The sequence below is a fragment of the Camelus bactrianus genome, chromosome 4, assembly GCF_048773025.1.
Source record: "Camelus bactrianus isolate YW-2024 breed Bactrian camel chromosome 4, ASM4877302v1, whole genome shotgun sequence".
Lineage (NCBI taxonomy): Eukaryota > Metazoa > Chordata > Mammalia > Artiodactyla > Camelidae > Camelus > Camelus bactrianus.
The window spans coordinates 13,689,868-13,712,977 of record NC_133542.1 but is presented as its reverse complement, the minus strand read 5'-3'; the positions used below and the strand labels follow the sequence as shown (position 1 = coordinate 13,712,977).

The 23,110-nt window shown below is 40.4% G+C and overlaps 2 protein-coding genes across 4 annotated transcripts in view; one reads left to right on the top strand and one right to left on the bottom strand.

Annotated features, from left to right (window-relative positions):
• The window catches only part of LOC123617686 (putative exonuclease GOR), an 80,606-nt gene that overhangs the window by 20,580 nt on the left and 36,916 nt on the right, over positions 1-23,110 (bottom strand). The gene's annotated exons all lie outside the window — the stretch shown is intronic.
• The window catches only part of TEK (TEK receptor tyrosine kinase), a 90,456-nt gene that overhangs the window by 43,207 nt on the left and 24,139 nt on the right, over positions 1-23,110 (top strand). For all 3 annotated transcript variants that reach the window (XM_045518754.2, XM_010957893.3, XM_074361477.1), the window contains exons 4-12: positions 921-1,073; positions 4,263-4,394; positions 4,862-5,002; positions 7,794-7,922; positions 10,669-10,820; positions 12,049-12,193; positions 16,954-17,115; positions 18,908-19,042; positions 22,820-23,107. In XM_045518754.2, coding sequence (XP_045374710.1) covers positions 921-1,073; positions 4,263-4,394; positions 4,862-5,002; positions 7,794-7,922; positions 10,669-10,820; positions 12,049-12,193; positions 16,954-17,115; positions 18,908-19,042; positions 22,820-23,107 — 1,437 coding nt within the window. The remainder of the gene's footprint in view (positions 1-920; positions 1,074-4,262; positions 4,395-4,861; positions 5,003-7,793; positions 7,923-10,668; positions 10,821-12,048; positions 12,194-16,953; positions 17,116-18,907; positions 19,043-22,819; positions 23,108-23,110) is intronic.

The following is a 23,110-nucleotide window of genomic DNA, read 5'->3' as shown; positions in this document are numbered from 1 at the left end:
GCGAGGGCAGATGTTTGAAATGAAGCTGCTGTGATACAAGCTAATCAGATTCTGTGATGGAAGCTGTCTTAGGCAATGTGTTTGGATACTTAAGTAAATTAAAGTGGAGATTTATATACTGTATCACATGTGAATATACCTACATTGTACATTTATGAGTGTACAGTATGAATTATGAGTGTGCAATAGAACCACATCATGATGTGATAGGTGGGGTCTCAGCGCTGCCATGTAAAATGTGAGGCTGTTTGTTTGCAAGGAAATGACCAGAGTGAGAATGGAAAGCCAGCTGGAGGGTGGGCAGAAGGGTATAGCTCAGTGCTTAGCGTGCACAAAGTTATGGATTCAATCCCTAGTACCTCCATTAAAAAGTAAATAAATAAACCTAATTACTACTCCCCCCCAAAAACAAAGTAAAAAAGAAGACCGATTGGTGGTAGTTGTAGGGGGCCAACTGTGCAATCCAAATCTGTCTAGGTCCAACTACAGTTTGGCTCCACATGGTGGCAGTTGCCTGGTCCAGCTGATATACTGATGGGGACATTTCTAAGTCCTGTGGGTGGATAATACTTACAGATTAGTGATTCTAGATAACTCTTAATTGATTAGTTGACAGGGTTACCTGACATTTCCCCCAGCTTTGCGTGTTCATGTCTCCCTGCAGAAGTTAAGGATTTTACCATCTTCATGTGTCTGGTGGTAGATCCCATAGACTAACCTATGTGCTCTAACACTGTACTTTTCTCAACTTTTGGGAGAGCATTGAATAGCTCAGCCTTTTCATTCTTTTCCCACATCCAATATGCTAGAGCATATTTTCTAGATCAGCTCCGGGAAAGCTGACCAAGTGGAGGGACCAGACAAGGAAGGGAGGGGTGTTTTGAGTGTGACCGATTGTTCTCCACTCCTCTCCCTTGCAGGTTCCTTCATCCATTCAGTGCCCCGGCACGAAGTACCTGATATCTTAGAAGTGCATCTGCCTCATGCTCAGCCCCAGGATGCTGGAGTGTACTCGGCCAGGTACATAGGAGGAAACCTCTTCACCTCGGCCTTCACCAGGCTGATAGTCCGGAGTAAGTGATTGAGAGGCCACCATCTGGGGTGGCTTAGTTGTTAGGATTTTTATTGCAAGTAACAAAACTGACTCTAGCTACTTAAGCAAAAATCAGGGATTAGTTGGAATTATGCTAAGGACTTAAAAAAAACTGATGGAGTTGCTGACAAGGAAGTTCTAGAAGAGACAGACTCAGGGAAGACCTGGGGCTCAGCGCTGGGGAGGGAAGTTGGACTTTCTCTCTAGGATGCTACCATTATCCAAACTTAGCTTCAACGAAGTTTCTTTTACTCCTAAATGTTGAACTCTCAGGATAGAGAATCAGATTGGCCTACATATGTCAGATGTCTGCTCACCTAGACCAATGAACTGTAGACAAGGGTGGAGCCTCATAACATAGTGTAAACACTAGGACCACACACGTGAATAGCAGCAGTGTCCCCGCACAAAATGGCAATCACTGTGAGCTGAACAGTTCCTGAAAAGTGTCTGCTACGGGGGGAGTTGGGACTTCTGGGTTGGCCTAATATCTAATTAAACCTTAAGTCTCCTATAAATCCCACACTTTACAGATCATTTAACTCTCAGATGTGATTTCTGTTTCCATGTCTGAAAAATGCAACAGTTAGAACTAATGAAAACTTTTTCCCCCCATTAGAACTATTAAAGTGGAGAGTAACTGTTGCCAGTAGTTCTTACAAAAAATTGATCTACAGAAAGCAAAAAAAAATAAAAATAAAAATTGCCCTGGACTTTTCCCAGTTATGCCAGGTATTCATGATATTAAATGAGTATCAGGCCTTCAGGTCTAAGTACTTGCGATGCTCTGTCATTCCTCTAATGATTAGTATCCCTAACTCATGAAGAGTACTTACTTTGCTTTGCATTATATTCATTCATTCATTCATTCATTCAACAAATCTATATTGATTACACGTCTCTGCCTGGCATTGTGTTGGTGTTGAGAATACAAGAAATTAAGATGAATCACTGCCCCTTGGGTAATTCCTAAGCAGAGCAGGTACATAAGTAAATAGATAAACAGACATTGCAGTATGACAATAGAAGTATGAAAAGTGTGGTTCATCTAGTTTGGGCAGGTGAAATCCCTTTCATTGCTCTTCACTCATGGAGAGTCTGAATGGTAAGGACACAGTTTGCATTCATTTCATTAAGATGGTCTCTCCAGTATGATATAGCACCATGGACCAAGGGTACTCAGAGTCTGGGGTAAACTGGCAGATTTTCAAGCAATATCAGACACATTAGATGTTGATATATGGTAAAAGGTTTAAAGCTTTTTTTTTTAATGTCAGAAAAACCAAAAACCACATGACTTAGCATAGACTAGAATTTAAGATTCCTTTGAACTTTTAAGATAAAGCAAAAGATTTCAGACACATTTTGATCTCCCACTTGTCTTCTTTTCAATTGCTAGAAGCACATTTATTCTCCTTTGCTCTTGTTTCAATAAAACTGTTTGAGAAGCAGTGCTACTATCTAAAATTATTCTAAGAACGCTTGAGTTGGGCCACAACCATCCCATTTAAAAGTATTTTTCCCCAATTTGACCTCTTTGATGTTTAGTAAGAAATGAAGAACCACTGAAGGCATTTGTCCATTTCTCCCAATGATCTCTCTAGGAAGAACTGTTCCCCAGGAAGAGTCAGTGCTTGCAGACTGTGTATTAAAAATCGAACTTGTTTTATTTATAGGATTTCTTTTCAGCATAAATTCTCTCCATGACAAGAGATTTCTCAAAAGCATTAGCTTTATACGATTTCTCCCTGTTTGCCATGGATTTAATAGTTTCCTAAAATACAAAATCATAAGGCTTTTGAAGAAAATAACAGAAGCCTGACTGTATACTTGTTCCTTATCTTTGAACTCTTTTCCTGGCTTCTGCATCCCTGAGAGATCACCCAATTATTTCCTTGAGCTTAATCCTTTCCTCCTTCCCAAGATTAGGAGTGAAGTTGGGGCAGGGCTACAATAGGTACAGGGCTAGAGACATGGTCTGATGTAACAGGAAGCCCACTTTCTTCATCATTGTCTACCATCATTAGTTTTCAACATGTGAGGATCATCTGTGGTCTGGCTCTCAAGAAATCACTAATTGTGCAGAAGTATTTTTCCCTTCGTGCAAATATTAACTTTGAGGCATTTTGTAGCTTTATCTGTTAAGTAGATGCCTGTAAGACTGGGTCTGTGTTGACAGTCTTCCTGATTTAGAGAAAATACTGATAACCAGGAGTTCTTGCCAAGAATATTATAAGCTGTCGGCACAGGTCCAAGCTTACCACCGTGAGACTGATATTCAGGGACAAAGACATTAGTTCCTTTCAGAAGAAAAATTAAACTAAATTCCTGACCACAAAAGATCACTCCACCCCACTCCCCCTGAGTTTTCCTTATATCAGAAGATACGCTTGGACCGAATTAACAATCTAAAAATCACCAAGTGCTGGAGAGATGGAACCAAGAAATATGAATCTAGAAGCATTTTACCATTGTTGTACTTTAGGTTTTGTGTATCTTGTTTCCCTTATTACATGTTTTGTACCTGAAAAATAGGTGGGTGCTTCTAGGTCCTGCTTCCCCTTTAGCTGTATCCCCTCTCCACATACTTGAGACTGGCCGTTCTCAAACTCTGGTGTGGCTCAGCATTACCGGAAACAATTGCAAAGCATAGATTGTTGGGCTACCTCCAGAGTTTCTCATTCAGTAGGTCATGGATGGGAGTCTGGGATTTACACTTCTAACAGATTCAGGTAATGGAAAAGATACTGGTCAGGGGTCACACTTTGAAGACCATTACTCTAGTCTAACTGTACCTCTGGCTCCCCAGACGTGCCATGCTTTCTTCCTGACCTTGCCTTTGCCTAGAACACTCTCACCAGCCCTACCTTCTTTGTCACGTAGCTGGTCCTGCAGATTCAGCTCACCTACCACCTCCTCTGGAAAGCCTTCCTTTATGCCCTCTCCCAACCCTTAGATGGAATTAGGTATTTCTGTCTTTGTCTCTGTCATTATTTTCCATCACTTGTCTGCTTCCCACATTGGACTCTTAGCCTTTAGAGAGCAGAGATGGTGTTTTATTGATCTTCATTCACCAATGTCCACTCAGATGACTAACATGTATCAGGTGCTCAATACAGCTTTGTTGAATGAATATGCTTTACTCACCATAGTCTCCTCTTAACAAAAGGATGTGAAGCTCAAAAGTGGGGACCTGAATGTAACCGTGTCTGCACTGCTTGTATGAACAATGGTATCTGCCATGAAGATACAGGAGAATGCATCTGCCCTCCTGGGTTTATGGGAAGAACGTGTGAGAAGGGTAAGTCAAGAATACTTGATGAGTAACTTGTGGATTTAAAAAGCCATCATTGCTGGATTAGAATTTTAGATCTGGACACTGTTGGGAATGGAAGCTGACTGATCTCTGTGAGGCCATATTGTACCTTTGTGTGAATTCAAAAAAGGTACCCTTTCTCCTTATTGTCAACCACTGGAGAGTTGTAATAATTGTACAGATCTGTGGCATCTATGATGTGAATGTTACTCGCTAGGTTTGTGCAGTACCCAACCTGCACGACTAGGGGTTGTAGCTCCAATGTCCTTTCCATGAGGCAGTTTCGTTTTTTGTAAAATGGGCCATAAGGGTATGTTCACCCTGCCTATGCCACAGCAGAGATTTGATTATCTTCTGTGTTCAGTGGTCTAGGAGAGACCCTTTAAAAGAAGAATCATGCATTTCAAGAGGTTGCATATTAGACTCTGAATTATCTTTTTCTCACCTCAAAGCTTGTGAACTGCACACATTTGGCAGAACTTGTAAAGAAAGGTGTAGTGGACCAGAAGGATGCAAGTCCTACGTGTTCTGTCTCCCAGACCCGTATGGGTGTTCCTGTGCCACAGGCTGGACGGGTCTGCAGTGCGATGAAGGTATGTACCTGTCACACTCCTGAAGAGAAGAGGTTCTAGCAGCTATACCTTGGAGATCTGACTTACTGAAATCATAGTGTAAGACATACCTGGACTATTCAGTCAACAGTCCATTCCTAAGCAGAGGGTCTTGAATCACAGATCTTTTCATCCAAAGTTAATTAAGCTTTCATAGTAAGATTCTGGACCTCATGGAAAGTGCTTCTCATACAAATCAACTGGGGATCTTGTTAAAATGCAGATTCTGATTTAATAGGTCTGGACTGGAACCTGAGGGTCTACATTTCAGGCTCCCAGGTGGTGCTGATGATGTTGGTTTTCAGACCACACTTGAAGTTGGAAAGCCATAGAAGATTTGTTTTTTGGTTTTTTGTTTTGTTTTGTTTTGTTTTCAGTGCATCCAAAATATTGGTCCTTTTAGGTCAGATCCAGAAGGATCTGGGATTTGAAAATTGAGGAAGTTAAGATCCTACCTTCCATGGACCTTTCTCAAGCTGTACTAACTTCACCTACTCAAAGATTCCTTCTGCCTTTTCTAAAATACACTTTCCCATTTGATGAGGCTCAGAGGTATATGTTTCCCATTTACTTTCTAGTATGCATTTCACATTGACTATTACACAGTAGCTTAACATGAACCTGTGGCCAAATATGCTAGACCTTCCCTAACGAATGCTACCGTGGTGAATTAGCCAGAGCGCAAAAGCGTTTCAGTATTTACCTCACAAAGCCAACTTTTTCCATATCTGGCACTGTTGGAAGTTGTTGTGAAGTCCCTAGCAACTTAATAACAATGCTCTAGGGCAGAGAAGTTCATTAGAAATAAAAACAAGCCACATGTGTAATTTAAAATTTTCTAGTAGCCACCCTAAAAAAGTAAAAGAAGCAGGTGAAATAATTTTAATATTTCAGTTAACCAAACATATCAAAAATATTATCATTTCAACATGTAATCAATAGAAAAAAAGCATTAATGAGAAGTTTTACATTCCTTTTGTTGTACTAAGCTGTGAAATCTCAGTTTGGACTAACTACATTTTAAGTGCTCAGTAGCCATCCATGGCTAGCAGCTACCATACTGGAAAGCTTAGCTCTAGGAGCTTGGAGTAAGAGGGCAAAGAGGAGAGTTACACAAAAGTAAGCTTCAGCTACCTGTAAAACCTCCCTCAGTTCGTCTAAATGCTATATCTGCGTCCGTGGAACATTAAAGGAACCATAGCAGTGAATGAATCCCACGTGGTCTCAAAAATGTACACCTTAAAGTAAAAGGTGCTTCCAAGTAGGTGCAGATCCACTTCCTCTTTAGAGAAAGAATATGTTAAAAATCATATGTAAATTTAAAAAACATGTGCAAATGCGAACACTTTGCTAGGGCCCAGAAGGGATGCATGCACGTGAGGAGTCTAGAACATAAGCTTCATCACCTTCCTAGTGAATATAGACCCAGGCTTATAAGAGTACACTTTTTAACTCTTCCCAGCGCATGCCTGGCTCAAGAAATCACTAAAATTTTATGAACTGAAATATTTTAGTATTCTCCCAGACTCCTTCCTTGGACCTCCAATTACATGTGTATTAGACCCTTTGATATTGTCCCTTAGGTCCCTGAGGTGCTAATAATTTTTTTCTAACTTTTTCCCTATCTAAGTTCTTTAAACTGGGTATCTAGTGATCTATCTTTAAGTTAATTGACTCTTCTACCATTTTCTTTCTGTTGCTAAGTCAATAAGTGATATCTTTATTTCAAATATTGTATTAATCAGTTCTAGAATGTCTTTTTGGTTGTTTTTTATAGTTTATATTTCTCTGCTGAGATTTCTCATTGTTTCATTTGTTGTGAGCATATTTCCCTTTACTTCACTGAGCATAATTCTTATAGTTGCAGTTTCCAATATCTGGGTCGAGGTTGGTCTCTGTTGATTTTCTTTTCTCTTGAGAATGGGTCAGAATTCTCCATTTCTTTTATGTTGATTGTATTTTGAACATTGTGGATATTACATTGAGGAGACTCTGGAGTATGATATATTCCTTTGAGGAATGTTGGCTTTGTTTTGTTATATTCTATGAGGCAATCAACTTGGTGTGACTCAAACTGCAAACTCTGACTCTTAGGCATCAACTCAAACTCAGTTCATTCCTTTTATCCTTAGCTGGGCTGCTTTGAGTCTGCACTTAACATGTGTAGTTCAGAGGCCAGCCAAAGATTTAGGACTGTCTCTTTCTTGTTTTCCCTTTCTAGATTTTCCCTCTCACTTTCCAGTGGCTGTAGTTGCCCTGACTCTGTCCTCCAGTTCTTCAGGGTCAGGTTTCCTTTGGAGTTTTAGCTTCCCCACATAGCGTCAACTGTACTCAACCATTAGACTAAAAGCTGAAAAATAGAAAGCACACTGTTTACCCTTTTCCAAATTTCAGTTCTTCTCGGTACCTGCCTGGTCAGTCCCCATCTCTCTTAAGTGTTTTCAGGTAGTTGTTTTTAAAATAGAGTTGTTATTTCTGAGAAGAGTGGCCTGATAGGAGCTTATTTAGCTCTCCTGGAAGCAGAATTCCCCAACCCTTTAATTTCCAGGTAATTCAGATAAATAATGCAGATAAACCATACACTACCTTATATGAATCAACAAGGTTGATAGCTCGAAGAGGAAAATAAACGTAGCCACCTATAGCCTGAGTTTTCATCCTTCCCCTATATTTTTTTTTTTATATCTTGTAGCCATTTTCAGGGACCTTAATGACCTCAATGTCTTTAAGCCTTCCCCTATATTAACACTGGTTTTTGTTGCTTTTGTTACAGCATGCCAGCCTGGTTATTATGGGCCAGACTGTAAGCTTAGGTGCAGGTGCACCAATGGGGAGATGTGTGATCGGTTCCAAGGATGCCTCTGCTCTTCAGGACGCCAAGGAGTCCAGTGTGAGAAAGAAGGTAAAGCAAGGTAACACTGTAGTCAGGACCATGTTCAGCATGTCTGAACCAAGTTTTTCTGCCATAATTCTTGCCGCAATAGCCCAAGATTCTCAAATTCCTTCTCCTTCCATCCGGAGGTAGGGAAGAATGTATCCCAAGTTCTAAAGGACAGCTTTCTGATTCTTTTCTGTGGGCTCTCCCACTGGCCTTTCCACTAGGAATTAATCTGTGCTCTTTGTAGCACAGTAAGTGGTAACTGGCCAGCTGAGAGCTCTGTCTGCCTCTTCTGCTCCCTTCTCTAGGACCAGCCTTTTCCCTGGATATGCACAACAGGGAAAGAATTACATTGAAAAGAAAGATGCAGAGAAAGAAAAAGAAAAAATGTTCTCAAAATTAAATCTTAAATAATTCCAGTTCAGAATTAGCATAGAGCAGAGGTCAGCAAATCTGACGAACAAATCAAATCTGGCCTCCTATCTTTTTTAAAAAACAGTTTTAATGAGAGAGAATTTTTATACCATGAAGTTTATCCCTTTAAAATACACAATTCAATGCTTTACAGAGTTGTGCAACCATCACCATAATCTAATTTTAGAATATTTTCATTTTACCAAAAGAAATTATGTGCCTATTAGTAGTAACTCCCATTCTCCCCTCCTCCCAGACTATTAATTTACTTTCTGTCTGTACAGATTTATTTAGTCTTGTCCTTTCCTATTCTATAAATGGGATCATATAATATGTAGTCTTTCGTGGCTGGCTGTTTTCACTTACCGTATTGTTTTGGAGGTTATCTTTTTTGTAGCACCTATCAGTACTATATCTCATTCCTTTTTATTGCCCCACCATCTGTTGTTATAAAAAAATGTATTGGAACACAGCCATGCCCATTTGTTTACAATATATTGTGTGGCTGCTTTTACACTATAACAACAGGGTTGAGTAGTTACCACAGAGAACACATGGCTTGCAAAACTGAAAATACATAATATCTAGTCTTTAAAGAAATTTGGCTAATCCCTGCCCCCAAATATACTTTTTTTAAATGAAAAGCAGCATATTTTCATGTACTTTCAAAATTAAAAATAATAAACATACATTAATTTTTCAATCAATCAAGGATAAATTGCATACAATCAGTGGTATCTACTCTGAAATCTATATGCAGAGTGGTAAGACATTGAGTTTTTCTCTGTGACTTTGAAAAACTGAAACAAATATGGGGGAGCAGGGGAAATAACCAACATTTGTTTTGTCAAAGACTTGAGTTTGTCAGCTTTCACTTTCTCTTCCTCCCCAGTGTTTGGGCTTTGATTCAGGGTGGGAATCTGGGAGGGTCTAGGAAGGGAAAGAAACATTGTGGGGCTAACAGAAGTTGGATTCAAACTGGGCAGCTAACAAGCTTAAGGATTTGAATTTTCTATTTCACTTCTTCCTTTCTGTTCTAAGGCTGATGTTGCAAAAGATGTGAGGATCTCAGACTTAGACCCTGACCACCTCCCCAACCCTGGGCTTTCAGGGAACAGCCCCTATTCCCTAACACGCTCTCCCACCCTCCACCTGTACATCCACCTCCACCTCCACTCAACTGCAGAAAATTCAAGGGGACAGTGAAGGAAAGACTTGGTTTGAAAGTATCAAAGCAACTTCGAAGAATTATTTGAGCTGATGAATTTGGCAAATTTTCTAATCGTGGTCTCTCCAAGTCTGCAGATATATCCAGGAATTACCTCTGTGGTTATTAGACCTTTTTCCTTCCTGTCTCTTACACTTTACCTGTTTCACCCCAGGCCTGAGAAATAGGATATCAATATAAAATACCAATGTTGAGGTGTTTACGTCGACCCCACCTCCCACCACTGATATGGAACTGCACATAAGTGACTGCCGTTCTTTGCTGGAAGGGACTAAGCCACTTTTCCAGTATGTTTCACTGAAATGTTTTAAGGGCATCTCCATCTCCTACATTCTTTACTAAATGTTGGACTGTTTTCAGTCATGCCTTACATTTAGTTATAAATGGTCCAAAATTCTCTTAAGACCCTACAGTTCAGAATAAAATGGTTGTATTTCAGGATTATTCATTCTCCACTATGAATGTATCAGGCAAGGAATCCTGATAACTTTGTTAATACTCGAGACATTTTTTTTTTCTTTCCATATTGGCAGCAATGTTTTTGACTTGGTTGTTGACTAGAGATTGATTTAGGGAGTTTTATTCCTTTTTACTTCTTGGATATAAGTGTGAATATTATTCATTGTCTGCCACTTGCAGACTTCCCAATCAGTGAGACATCTCATATAACAGAACTGATGATGACACTGTTTTTCAGGGGGCTTACAGGGTGGAAGAAGAACTAGTCTCTAGTTTCGGTTTTTGCTTTTGTTTTTGTAAAAATTTTCACAAGAAGCAAGAGAGGGACTGAACGGTAGAGCCTGCAGGGATGTGGTAGTGATGGTCATTTCCATACTGAGATTGTACTTCCTAGGTCCACTGAGAAAATACACCATTTTGGTGAAGAGTGTGGATTCTGGATTTTTAAAGATCTGAGCATGAATCTGGACTCTGAGCTTCAGCCTCCAAATCTGCAAAATGTGAACCACAACAGCACCCACCCCACAAGTTTATGATGGGATGATAAAGCAATATAATATTTGCCAAGCTTTTCCCCAGTGTATGACTTGCTAAATGGTAGTTACTTTTATTATTTCTGTTTCTGCTCTGTTAAGGATTAGATTTCACAGTGTTGCTTCCTTCATTTAGGCTTGCCAAGGATGACCCCAAAGATAGAGGATTTGCCAGATCACATAGAAGTAAACAGTGGTAAATTTAACCCCATCTGCAAAGCATCTGGCTGGCCGCTACCTGCTAATGAAGAAATGACCCTGGTGAAGCCGGATGGAACAGTGCTCCATGTAAGAGTTATTCTTAATCTGCCCTCCTGACATCCCAGATGCTCTCAGTGTAGCAATCACCCTGCCACAGGCTGGATTCCATTCAGGCCTTGCATCCTCCTAAGCTAGGGTGTTAGCTTTGTCAAAAAGAAGAGTGTTCAGCATAATCCATTTGACTTTAGATAGACCTGATCCCACATCTCCAACTCATAAACCATGATCCACAGAATCCCTTAGGTCTGAACGCCTACCTTGGATCTCTCGCCCCTGCACTTTGTTCTCATTGCTGATGCTTACCATGGGTTAGGGTGCTATCACAGCACTCTTCTTTGATGGAAAGGACTAAGCTACTTTTCCAATATATTTCCCTCCTCTCTCCCAACAATCCCAAATGCAGCAGAAATAGCAACCACCTCAAATTTCTGTGTCACAAGTGATCCTCAGGAAATTGATGTATTTTCTGATCTAAAGATTTTTAAATAGTTGTCTTGTTTTTCTCTCAAAGATGATTGAAAATCCACTTGACCAGAAGGTAGATCCAAGTGACCTCTTGGGGGCAGGATATCTCAAATGTTCATATATCAGATGTTCCTGATTCTATTCAAACAATCCGTTAGGTAGTAGAAGCCAGCTCACAGCTTCCAAAATCTTGTTGGCCTTTCCATGAGTTAGTGGAAGTAACAGCTACCATCCAGTGAGGGCCGACCATCTGTGCACAACTTACTTAACCTTCCCCGTCCCCTTTTTGCAGAAGTAGAAACTGGCTGGGTAAAGTTAAGTAACAACGGAATTAGACAAAAGTAGCAGAGCTGGGATGTGAACTCAGGTCCAGGAGTCTTCAGAGCCCTGGCTTTTTCCAAGATCCCATACGCAGCAGTCCCTCAAACACTTTATGAAGCCATTCTGTTTTGTCACCCAGCCATTGCTGGTTTCAGACAAGAAAGGAACAAATGTTACCAGAAGCAGTTGAGAAGGAATTAGACTTTATGCTCGTAAGTGTTTACCCCACACTTCCAAACACACAAATACAACAGCAGGATCTGCAAGGGCGTCAATCCAACATAAACTCTCAGGGCTACTACAATAGCCTTGGAAGTAAGCCAGTGCTTATACAAGAATTGCACTGAGCTTCTTAATCTCTCCTAGAAAACTTCTTATTTAACAAAGAGATGGGGTCAGTGTTATGGACCTTTGTGTTTATACCTCTCTAGAAGCTTTTTTTTTTTTTTTTTGTATTTGACCCTTCTAGCCAGAAGACTTTAATCACACGGGTCATCTCTCGGTGGCCACCTTCACTATCCACCGGATCCTGCCCCCTGACTCAGGAGTCTGGGTCTGCAGTGTGAACACAGTGGCTGGGATGGTGGAAAAGCCTTTCAACATTTCTGTTAAAGGTAGGCTCCATTTTCCAGGGGAAGAGCTGTATCCTTGATGGCGCTTTGTTTATGTACATAATCGCTGGGTGCTGCTCCTGGGTAGAAATGCTATCTGACCACTAAAATGCCTTTTGGATATTCTCCAGGATACTAAGCCTTAAAAAAAAAATTATGTGCATTAACATGGAAAGGAGGGATAAAGTATATACCTTTGCAGTCACATACCACTGGGTTTGATTTTTATCCCTAACAGCTAGTAACCTTGGGTGTGGCCCTGAGCAAATGAATTTAGCCTCTCTGAACCTTTCCTTATTTGTAAATAAAGCTTAGTTTATCTACCACTCAAGGTTATTGTGAAAACTTGTTAAATATTGGAATTGTATCTGGCACAACATGTCTGGTAGTGATTGTATCTCATGAAGAGTTTAACTTCATCGTTGTGGCTTTCTTTTCCCAGTAGAGAATAATTTGGAGAATCTCTATTTTGAGGACAACTCATTTAATATGAAGCCCCGGCTCTGCTATACAATGAACATGAATGATTTAATCCCATATTCAGAGTTCTGAGTATTCTTCCTGTTATGAATTAGTATTTCAAAATTCAAAAGTAACCTAAGTGGACGTGTGTACCCTTTGAGGCTTAGGGGGAAGAAATAAAGTGGAGGTGAATCCAAGTTAGCTTGGTTGGTGCACAGAGATACAATAAGGAATTTTAAATTTGGAAGTTCTTTTAATCCATTTAGACAAAAACACCTAAAAACTCTGTGGTATATATTCTAGAAAGGCACTGGGCTATGTGCTCCACATACTTTGTCGATCTTATTTAATTTTTATAAGGACCATGGGCAATAGGTATTGTTATCTCTGCTTTATCAGTCAGGAAACAGATTCAGAAGGTTTAGGTAACTCATCTAAGGTAGCACATCTGATGAACAGCAAATCTTAGTTTTGAACCTGGTCTCTTAACTCCAAAATCTGCATCATCTTTTCTGGATCATTTTGTTTTCTGAGTCTCATGTGTTACAGATAAGGCAGCAAGATAACTGAGGCTGATTTGAGTTTAGCTATTTCATTACTTGATTGGGAATCTTTGGGTGATCCCAGAGATAAATTCTATACCTGAACTGAATGTGAACACCCAGCACATAATCTTCTTTTAAAAGGCCAATAACAATAGTAGCGTAAGTAACAGCCTTATAGATTTGAATTCTCTGCTCTGAGAACCCATAGAAACCACTTTAGAATCTGTAATATTTTTTGGATTACTGGAAAAGCCCAGATCTACTTTATTCAGTAGAAAATTAACATGATCAGAATAATTTCTCACATCATGCATATTCTTGAAAGAAAGGAAATGATATGCAGACAAGACAAATTATGTTATTTTTAAGCTTCTTGGAATGTTTGTTGCCCATGGAAAATATGTAGTAATAAGTAAAAAACAAATCCTGTTGCTAAGATTCAGGAGAGTCACGGATTCTAATTTTTATTTTTTAAATGAAAGGCACAGCATGAATCACCAGCATAGAAGCATCTCTAGTTCTAAGTTGCTGGTGCCTCTCCACTGTCAAATTGACTGATATCCATAAACCGGAAGTAGCCATCAAATAAATTAAGCAATGTCTTTAATCATAGCATTAAAAAAAATAGATATAGATATCCTTTGGTACCTGTGAGTTGTTGTTTCTAGGACCCCCTTGGATACCAAAATCTGTGTATCAAGTGCCTTATAGAAAATGGCATAGTACTTGTGTACAACCCATGTACATCTTCCTATAGACTTTAAATCAACTCTAGATTAATTATACACTGGTCCCCTCTTATCTATGGTTTCACTTTCCATTGGTTTCAGTTACCCACGGTCAACTGCGTCCCAAAAATATTACATGGAAAATTCCAGAAGTAAACAATTCACAAATTTTAAATTGTGTGCTGTTCTGAGTAGCCTGATGAAGTCTCACGCTATTTACTCCATCTTGCTAGGGTTGCTAGGGACATGAATCCTCTCTTTGCCCAGTGTATCCAGTTACTTAGTAGCTGTCTTGGTTATCATATCCCCTATCATGAAATCATAGTGCTTACCCTCAAGTAACCTTTATGTTACTTAATAATGGCCCCAAAGGACAACAGGAGTGAGGCTGGCAATTCAGTTATTCTGTTATGGTGCCAATTTACAAGTTAACTTTATCATAGATATGTATGTATAGGGAAAAACACAGTACCTATAAGATTTGGTACTGTCTGCAGTTTGAGGCATTCACTGGGGTCTTGGAATATATCCCTTGCAGATAAGGAGAGACTATTTTAACACCTAATACAATGTAAATACTATGTATACAGTTGTAAATACAATGTAAATTCTATGTAAATAGTTGCTGGCACGTGGCAAATTCAAGTATTGCTTTTTAGAACTTACTGGAATTTTTGTTTCCTGAATATTTTCCATGTGCCCTTGGTTGAACCTGCAGATGCAGATCCTGCACACAGAAGCCTGACTGTACTAGACTTTATTACCAGAGTACAAATTGGTACAACCACTTTGGAAAACTAGCAATATATACTAAAGCTAAGCATACACCTACCCTGTGATGTAATAATTCTACACCTAGGTTTTACACTCAGAAGAAATGAGTACGTATGTTTAAAAAAAATAAAAATTTTCAGTAATGTTCAAAGCAGTTTTATTTCTAATAGCCCAAATAGCCATCAACATTAAAAAGGACTTTAAAAATTGTGTTATATTCATATGTAATGGTTTGGGAGGTCTGCTGTAGCAAAGTACCATAGACTGGGTGGCTTAAACAACAGAAATTTATTTTCTTGGCATTCTGGAGGCTAGATGATCAAAGTAATCTCATCTTGGTCTGAGATCAAGGTGTTGGCAGAGTTAGATTCTTCTGAGGCCTTGCTCCTTGGCTGTAGATTGCCATCTTCTCCCTGTGTCTTCATGTGGTCTTCCCTCTGTGTGTGTATATCCCAATTTAATCTTCTTATAAGAACAACAGTCATATTGGATTAGGAATGACTGTAGACCTGATTATAACTAAATTACCTCTTTAAAGACCCTCCCTCCAAATACTATTATTGTTTACAGAGTGCAAGGGAGAAAGGAACGAGCCAAAAGAGAAAAATGATATTGAACGAGGTAGGAAGCATCTAACATGGCCCTTAATGGCCGCTGCCTTCTGGAATTCATGCCTTGTGTAATCCATTCCCTGTGAGTGTGGGCTGGACCCAGCAACTCTCCTCTAACACAGCAAAAGTGATGGGCAGGGCTGGCTTCATGGGCATGTGACCTGACCACACAGGGTCCAGCACTTGGTTTAAGGTTCTGTTGTCATGATACAACTTGAAATTTTATCTTTGAACTTTTTAGTGAAGTCCAGTGACACAATGGAGTGTGCATAAGCTGAAGAGATAGAATCAACCTGTGTGTCTGCCTCCTTTTGTGGCCACCTCATTCCCATAAGTGTTCTCGATGCCCCATGAGCACAGGAATCCGGGAGACCCGTGGTTCATGGGAGTTCATTAAGACTCAAAGCAAGTACCGGGCTACTTTGACAGTTGAGTTAATGGGGGCCCTGAGAGTCTGACAAGATGTCCTTTCCTTTCAAATCAGAACTTGCTTAATATCATGGACATACTGTAAATTTGTTTACATATTGTGGCCCTTAGGAAGGCCATAGACATTGAAATGTCTAAGATTTTTTTCATTCTCCAAGAACCAATTTTCACCTCATTGGGAGTGGTATTTCAGTCCCCTTGAGCATACATGGTCTTTTAGTTGGGGAGATGATTCTGGATTATCCAGGTGGACCCACTCTAATCTCATGAGTCTTTAAAAGCTCTAGTCAGAAAGAGATATCACAATGAAAGAAGAAGGATTAGAGAGAAGTGGCTTTGTTGTTTTTGAAGATGGAGGAAGGGGCCATGAGTCAAGGAATGCAGGTGTTTTTTAGAATCTGGAAAGAAGGAAACAGGTTCTCCCCTAGAGCCTCCGGAAGTGAACACAGCCCTGTTAACACATTGATCTTTGTCCAATGAAACCCATATCTGACTTCTGATCTCCAGAGCTATCAGATAATAAATTTATGTTACTCTAAGCAGAGAAAGAGACAAAGTCTGGTGGCCTAGTGGGAAGCCTGATATTAAATAATCACACAAAGTCAAGAAGAATAATACATTCTGAAAATTGCAGTGAAGGAAACAGTTCAGTGAAAGTGTGTGACGCGAGCCTAACCAAGATTCTGGGATAGCCCCTGTGAGGCAGTCACATCAGAGCTGAGTTAAATGATGAGTAAGAGTCAGCTGCAGAATAGTGGGAGGTCCAGAGCATGCCTTGCAGGAGAACAGCATCTACAAAAAACCCGAGACAGAAAGCAGCTTGATGCATTGTTAGTTGAGTGAACCGAAAGATCACTGGGACTGAAGGGTATTGGGCGAAGAGAAGAGGAGGTGGAAGAGGAGGCAGGGGCTCTGTCGTGTATTCCTAGCAGGTCATGGTATGAATTTTGTATTTTATTCTAAATGTAATGGGAACCTATTGAAAGGTCTTGAGCAGAGTTCTCATGTTGTAAGAAAGCACTTTGTGGATAATGGGTTGAAGAGGCAAGAGCAAAGCCAGGGGATCACAGAGCATGTAACTGCATTGACTCTGAGCAGGGAACTCAAAGAGGGCTTTGTTGGAAATGTGAAGACACTCATCCTCTACCCCATCTAAGAACAACTGTAAACCCCCAAAGTGTGAGGACTGATCTGATTCTTGACATTTTATTTAGTTCTTCCAAAGCCCTTGAATGCCCCCAATGTGATCGACACTGGACATAACTTTGCTGTCATCAACATCAGCTCTGAGCCTTACTTTGGGGATGGGCCAATCAAATCCAAGAAGCTTCTCTACAAACCTGTTAATCATTACGAAGCTTGGCGACATATTCAAGGTAAGGTTTGGAAAGGAAAGGCCCCAGCTGGAGGAGATATGGCAGGAAAATAAATTTTCCCCAAATATAGAACTCCTCTCTCCTGTCCTCAGCCCTCTCTGTTGGGGCTGTAGCAGGATTCCATTTCAGAGAATTCAGGAGAGTGCAGGTGTCCTCTGAGTTCCGGGGCTACATTTCTGAAAGTCATGGTGTACTGTGGGACACAAAACCAGCCTATGTCAGGAGTTACTATTACATCAATATTTTCCTCTGGATCGCCAGTCCCATTGTTACTCTATCTTGCTTGGTCATGGTGAAAGGTACATGTTTATGCCATGAATGTGGTAACAGGAAAGGTCCAGGGTCTGCTAGAAAGAAAGGCTGTGACTTCATCTGCTTACATCTGAGGGGTGATTGCTACTGCTGTATTGAGTTGTTTATTCTTTTTCTCACTTGAGTCTTGTCCTGCCTGCAGGCTCCTAACTCAGAGATTTTGAGAAGAATTTGGACCTGAAAGTTTGGGCTGTGGCAGACTGAACTGGATTAGGGGGAAGAGGGGATCTGGGTGAAGAGATTGATGTGCCCCTCCCCTAACTTTTTGAAAGAAAAAACCCAAATGTGATAAAATGTCAAAAGTTCATGAAAGCACTTAAATTTATTTGTTAGTTAAATTTATTTTGAGACACAAATTGCAATTCTCTTTGTTGCGTGATGATATAAAATCATGAAAAAAAAAAAAAGAAGCTGAGCATGATCAATCAGTTGACCATCCTGTTTTAATCTTTAATCACACCATCTTGTAGCGAGACCAGCCACTGTCACACTTGTAGGGAGCATGCATCCCTCTACCAATACTTCAGTCTCACTATGCCTGTGATTTCCTAAAAAAGGGCCCTCAACCCATGAGATGTAGTTTATCAAGGAAAGTACAAAAAAAGAAGAAAAGGAGTGTTTGGGGTTTAATAACACTAGCTGACCTGGGTACATTGAATAAAGGCATGGTATTGTAAATGAGCTCTTCACATTCTATTGAAGACTCAGCCAAAATTCAGAATCCCAGGCTGGTTTGCTGGACAGCTGTTTCCAACATCAGTGGCTAGGTCTTATTTAAAAGAAGCTTTTTTTTTCTTACCGTGGTAATAATTCATTATCTCTGTGGACACCCACCAAATGGTCTTCTAAGAACTCTTAAACAACAGTCTAATATTTTTTCTTACCAACTGGAAATTTACCAGATGGTAAGGCAAAAATCTACCTTTGTAATATCCATGGAGAAACAGAACCTGGCAAAAGCAGATAGCTAAGGGGAAAAGAAGCCTATGCCATTAGTTTATGGGATGTATTTTCTAGTGCTTCAGAACCCTTCATTTATTATGACATGACCGTTACAGATTTGTTGTCTGGTCATTGTAAGCAAGCCCTCAAAGAGTCTCTTCTCTTGATTGCACTCACTGTATGTACTTGAAAACATTAGAAGTTAAATTTTTTTGTATTATTCTAATTGAGTTTTTTCCTGTAAATCTGATTGGTATTCCATATAGTTGAAGATCTGTTTGGTTTTACTCTGCAAATAAAAAGACAAAAACACTAGAGTAGAAATGTATAAGGGGCACAGACTTATTTATATTAAAAAGCCTTATTTTTCTTAGATTAGGAACACCGAGGCCCTGATGATGGAATTGCATCTCTGTTTCACTCAGACACTGTATTTTAAAAAAACAGACATTAGTTTACATCACAATGACAACATTCCTGTTTAAAGAATGTACAAGATTTCCAACTTAAAAGTTTCCCGGACTTTCCCTCTTCTCAGTGACAAATGAGATTGTGACCCTCAACTATTTGGAACCTCGCACAGAATACGAGCTCTGCGTGCAGCTGGTCCGGCGTGGAGAGGGCGGGGAAGGGCATCCCGGACCTGTGAGGCGGTTCACGACAGCTTCTATCGGTCAGTTGAAGCCAACGGGCATTTATTCAGGAGCTGGGTGGGTGGGGGAGGAAGGGGAAAGAGGAAGGAAGACCAGGAAGGGTGGTGGTGGGTGAGTGGGTGGGTGGGGATGGTGGTGGAAGGAGTTTGCTTTTGAATGGGTGGGAAAGTGACAGGAAGGCTAGCAACTTGGAGCCAAACCGGCCCTTTATTTGGGCTGCACTCCTGGCCTGTCTCCCTGGGGAAGAGGGTCTGCAGCAATCACGGGACAGAGAAGGAAGCAGATGAGCCTTCAGGAAGGCAGAGACCTCCCTCAGGAGTCGAGATTTACTTAGTAGCAACTGTACTCAGTCTTGGCTCCTGAGTTTTACCACCACTTTCCTGTTTGCATCTTAAGGGCCCAGGCCAGGCTCTGGCCACACCACATACTTCAGATATCCCAGTGTATTTATTTTTAAAAAGTAACTTCTAATTTTTCAAAGTAAATCACGCACTTAATGAAGGCATCAAATAGAATGAAAGGCTTTCCCTAATGAGCAGCCATCCTCTGCTCTATCTCGCCACCTCCCCATCCTGTTTCCTATAGGCAGCCCCTTTTACCTCCTTGAGCCATATGGTCTGCACCTCCATGTTTCTAAATCGGTGGTTCTCAAACATGAGTGTCCATCCGAATCACCTGTACAGCTTATTAAAATGAATTTCTGGGCCCCGCCCCCAGAGTTTCAGATTGAGTAGGCTTGGGGTAGGGGTGGGGTTCAGGAATCTGCACTTCTAATGAGTTCCCGAGTGATGCTTGACGCTGCTGGTCTACACATTTTAAGGAATATATGTAGCAGGATTTCTTGACTGATGAGTGTTAGTATCTATGGGTCTTCTATTGTGTTAGCTGAGGAGCACTTGAATTTGGGAAATTTCCTTGATTCTAACCCGGGCTCCAACTTTCTGCTATCCAGGTCTCCTCCTCTGAAACATTCCAGTGATCCCTTGTAAAGTTCTCTTTAGTGGTCTAGTGTTTCCTGTGTATAATCATTCTGTTACTATCTCCTGGTCAGCACTTACTAGTTTCAAATTCACATTTATTTCATTGTAAAAAATATCAACTTCCTCATTTGATAGATTGAAAAGTAGAGTCCATCGAATACATCACCATCCTCGATCTTCAAACTTAATATCCTGGTTTCTCCAATTATTACTTCTACCTGGGAACCCAAAGTCACCATGTCCTTATCCCAGTTGATGGGTTTTCCTGCTTTTAGTCTGTTTGTTTACTAAAGGCAGAAGTATATGGAATGATTTAGTGAGAAACTAAAAAGACCATCCAGCTCTCCTGCAGGGGTTGTGCATCCCTAACAGAGACACTCCCTTCCGTGCTCCCCACCTAGTGTTCATCTGATCAGCAGCATCCTTAAAGAACCAAATAAAACTCAGGAGCTACTCTGATGCTTTTAGAAGCATTGCACAAGTCAGAAATGGCTTCCTGGGAACAGACCAGGCAGAAAATACAAAAAATAACACTAGCAACGACTTTTGAGTTAGAGGATAAAGGAATCTCCATGACTGTGATTCAAGGGGCTCCTGATGTGTTGTCAGGTTGCTGCTAAAAGGCAAATGGTAGTTAATTCTCTCTTAGGCCAGTGCTGCTGAATCAAAAGGGGAAGGCCATAATCTGACTCAGATGGAAAGTATTTATGGAACAGAACATAAAACACTCACAGGCTCACACCGTGCTGTCTTCAACCCTCAGAATGTGTTCCAGCCAGGATGTATTTAGAGGCCTCTTGGCATATTTCAAAGTAGTTCTCAGGGGTGGGTGGGAAGGGGATTCTTGAAGGTTCATCTTTTCCCATCATTTGAATTTTGCTGATGTTTGTGTAATTCATTTGACAGCTGCACTATTTCTGAGTGTGTTGATTGAGTGGTAGAGGCCAGGAGCGGAGGGGAGGGAATACACTCTGAACCCATGGCAGAAAGAGGGCAGTTAGGGAGGGGTGAAGGGTAAGTCGTGTTCCCAAAGGGAAGGAAAAAGGAAGATGACCATTAATGGGTTTCTTCCTCTGTACCAGGCTTAGAAGGTTTACGTATATGCTCGAGACCATCAGCCCTCTGTACTGCTTTACTGTTGTAAGCCCACCTACCCATTCCAGGTGGCTTATTTGGGAACTTAAACTTCAGAGAAGAGCAAAGGAGGTGACATCACCTCTCTCCATTTGCGAAGGTTATGGAGAAAAGACCAATAAAACCTTGAGCATAATGCCAGGCTGGTGGCAGGACCTGACTACTGGTTCTCCCTAGTCTAAGGGTGGTCAGAACTGGCGGGTGAGAGTCCCTCTCCTGGTGGCTGGAAACAGACCCTTCTTCTCAACTCTAACCAAGTTTCTCAGCCTTTTTATTTTTATTTTTTAATTATCACCTCCTAACAAGCTTTTGTCCTGATGTCTTTTCTGCCATGAATTGTAATATCACAGATCTGTTTATATACTGTGGCTCCTTTCTAAACCACTGTAGTATCTAAAATTTTCTCATACTCCAAGAATCAATTTTTGCCCCTTTAGAGGCAATAATTTCCCCACTGAGGATGTGTGAGTAGGGGATCCCTATTCTATATTTTGAAAATACTTTATATCTGGAATTTTAAAAAAAATCAGTGTATCAATTGATTGAAATTTGATTATTTCAATTAATCAATTAATTGAAAACATACAGATTCCTCCACTGACCACTGGCACAAGATAAGATATCTTGGAAGGAAGGAAGGAAGGGAGGGAGGAAGGGAAAAAATGTTGAGAGCCCCAACCCCTTCCAAGCATTTTCACCTCCATTATCTCATTTCTCCTGAGTCTGAAAGATGAGTATTTTCATTTCATGTTACATGTGAGCTCGGAGAGATTATGAATTTTCTCAAGGTCACAAAACTAAAGGGGCAGGCTCCTGTCTCTGATTTCAAAGCCGTCATGTTTCCATTCAGTTACCTCTATGGTAGCCCAGATTCTTATGGGTAATTACGGCCAGACATCATGTGGTCATGATGAGCCAAACCTTGATGTGACCAGAGCAGTGGTAGGCCTAGCCCTGCCATCACAGTGTTATGATGTTTGGAATTGTCCTTGCTAAGGGGAAGTAACTCTGAAATTGCTTTAAGATGCGTTACTCAAAATGGGAACAGAAACACTGAACACTCACTTACAACCCCACAACCTTTGCAAAGCGTGTTTTCATTTTTATCAGTTTCCTTCCTCTTTCACCAATTGTGGATATAATTTTTACCAAGTTGTAGTTATTTTTCTCATGTCGTGTAAATTTTGGAGGGGCTTCTGTACTTTTCCCAATTATCTTTTAATCCCTTGGATGGCTAGATCATAATTTATCAAAGCATTTCCCTATTTTGAGCATTTAGGTTTCTTATGATTATTTGTTATTATAAATAATGTTGTAATGAACATCTTCATGCACCTACTTTTTCTCTTTCTTTGTTATTTCTTCAGGATAAATCCCTGATAGTCAGATTATATGGCCAAGGTATATGGTCATTTCTAGGGCTCTTGAAAAACATTTGTAAATTGTCCTTCATAGGAGTTGTATTCCTATATTACAATTACTCAGACTACATGTGAGAATATTTTAAAGCTTTGCTATTTTGGTAGGAAAAAAAATATTACATGGCTGCTAGCATCTGTTTCTTTGATAGCTTATGAAGTCAAATATTACTCTAAAAGCAAAGTTTATTCTATAAAGCTGTCCTTTGGGGTTGTTGTTAACTACACCCTATATAAAAATAATCATCTTTCTGATTTCTCCTAGGTCTTCCTCCTCCAAGAGGTCTCAGTCTCCTCCCAAAAAGTCAGACCACTCTAAATTTGACCTGGCAACCAATATTTCCAAGCTCAGAAGATGACTTTTATGTTGAAGTCGAGAGGAGGTCTGTGCAAATGAATAGTGATCAGCAGAACATTAAAGTGCCAGGCAACTTGACTTCAGTGCTACTTAACAACTTACACCCCCGGGAGCAGTACATAGTCCGAGCCAGAGTCAACACCAAGGCCCAGGGGGAGTGGAGTGAAGATCTCATCGCATGGACCCTTAGTGATAGTA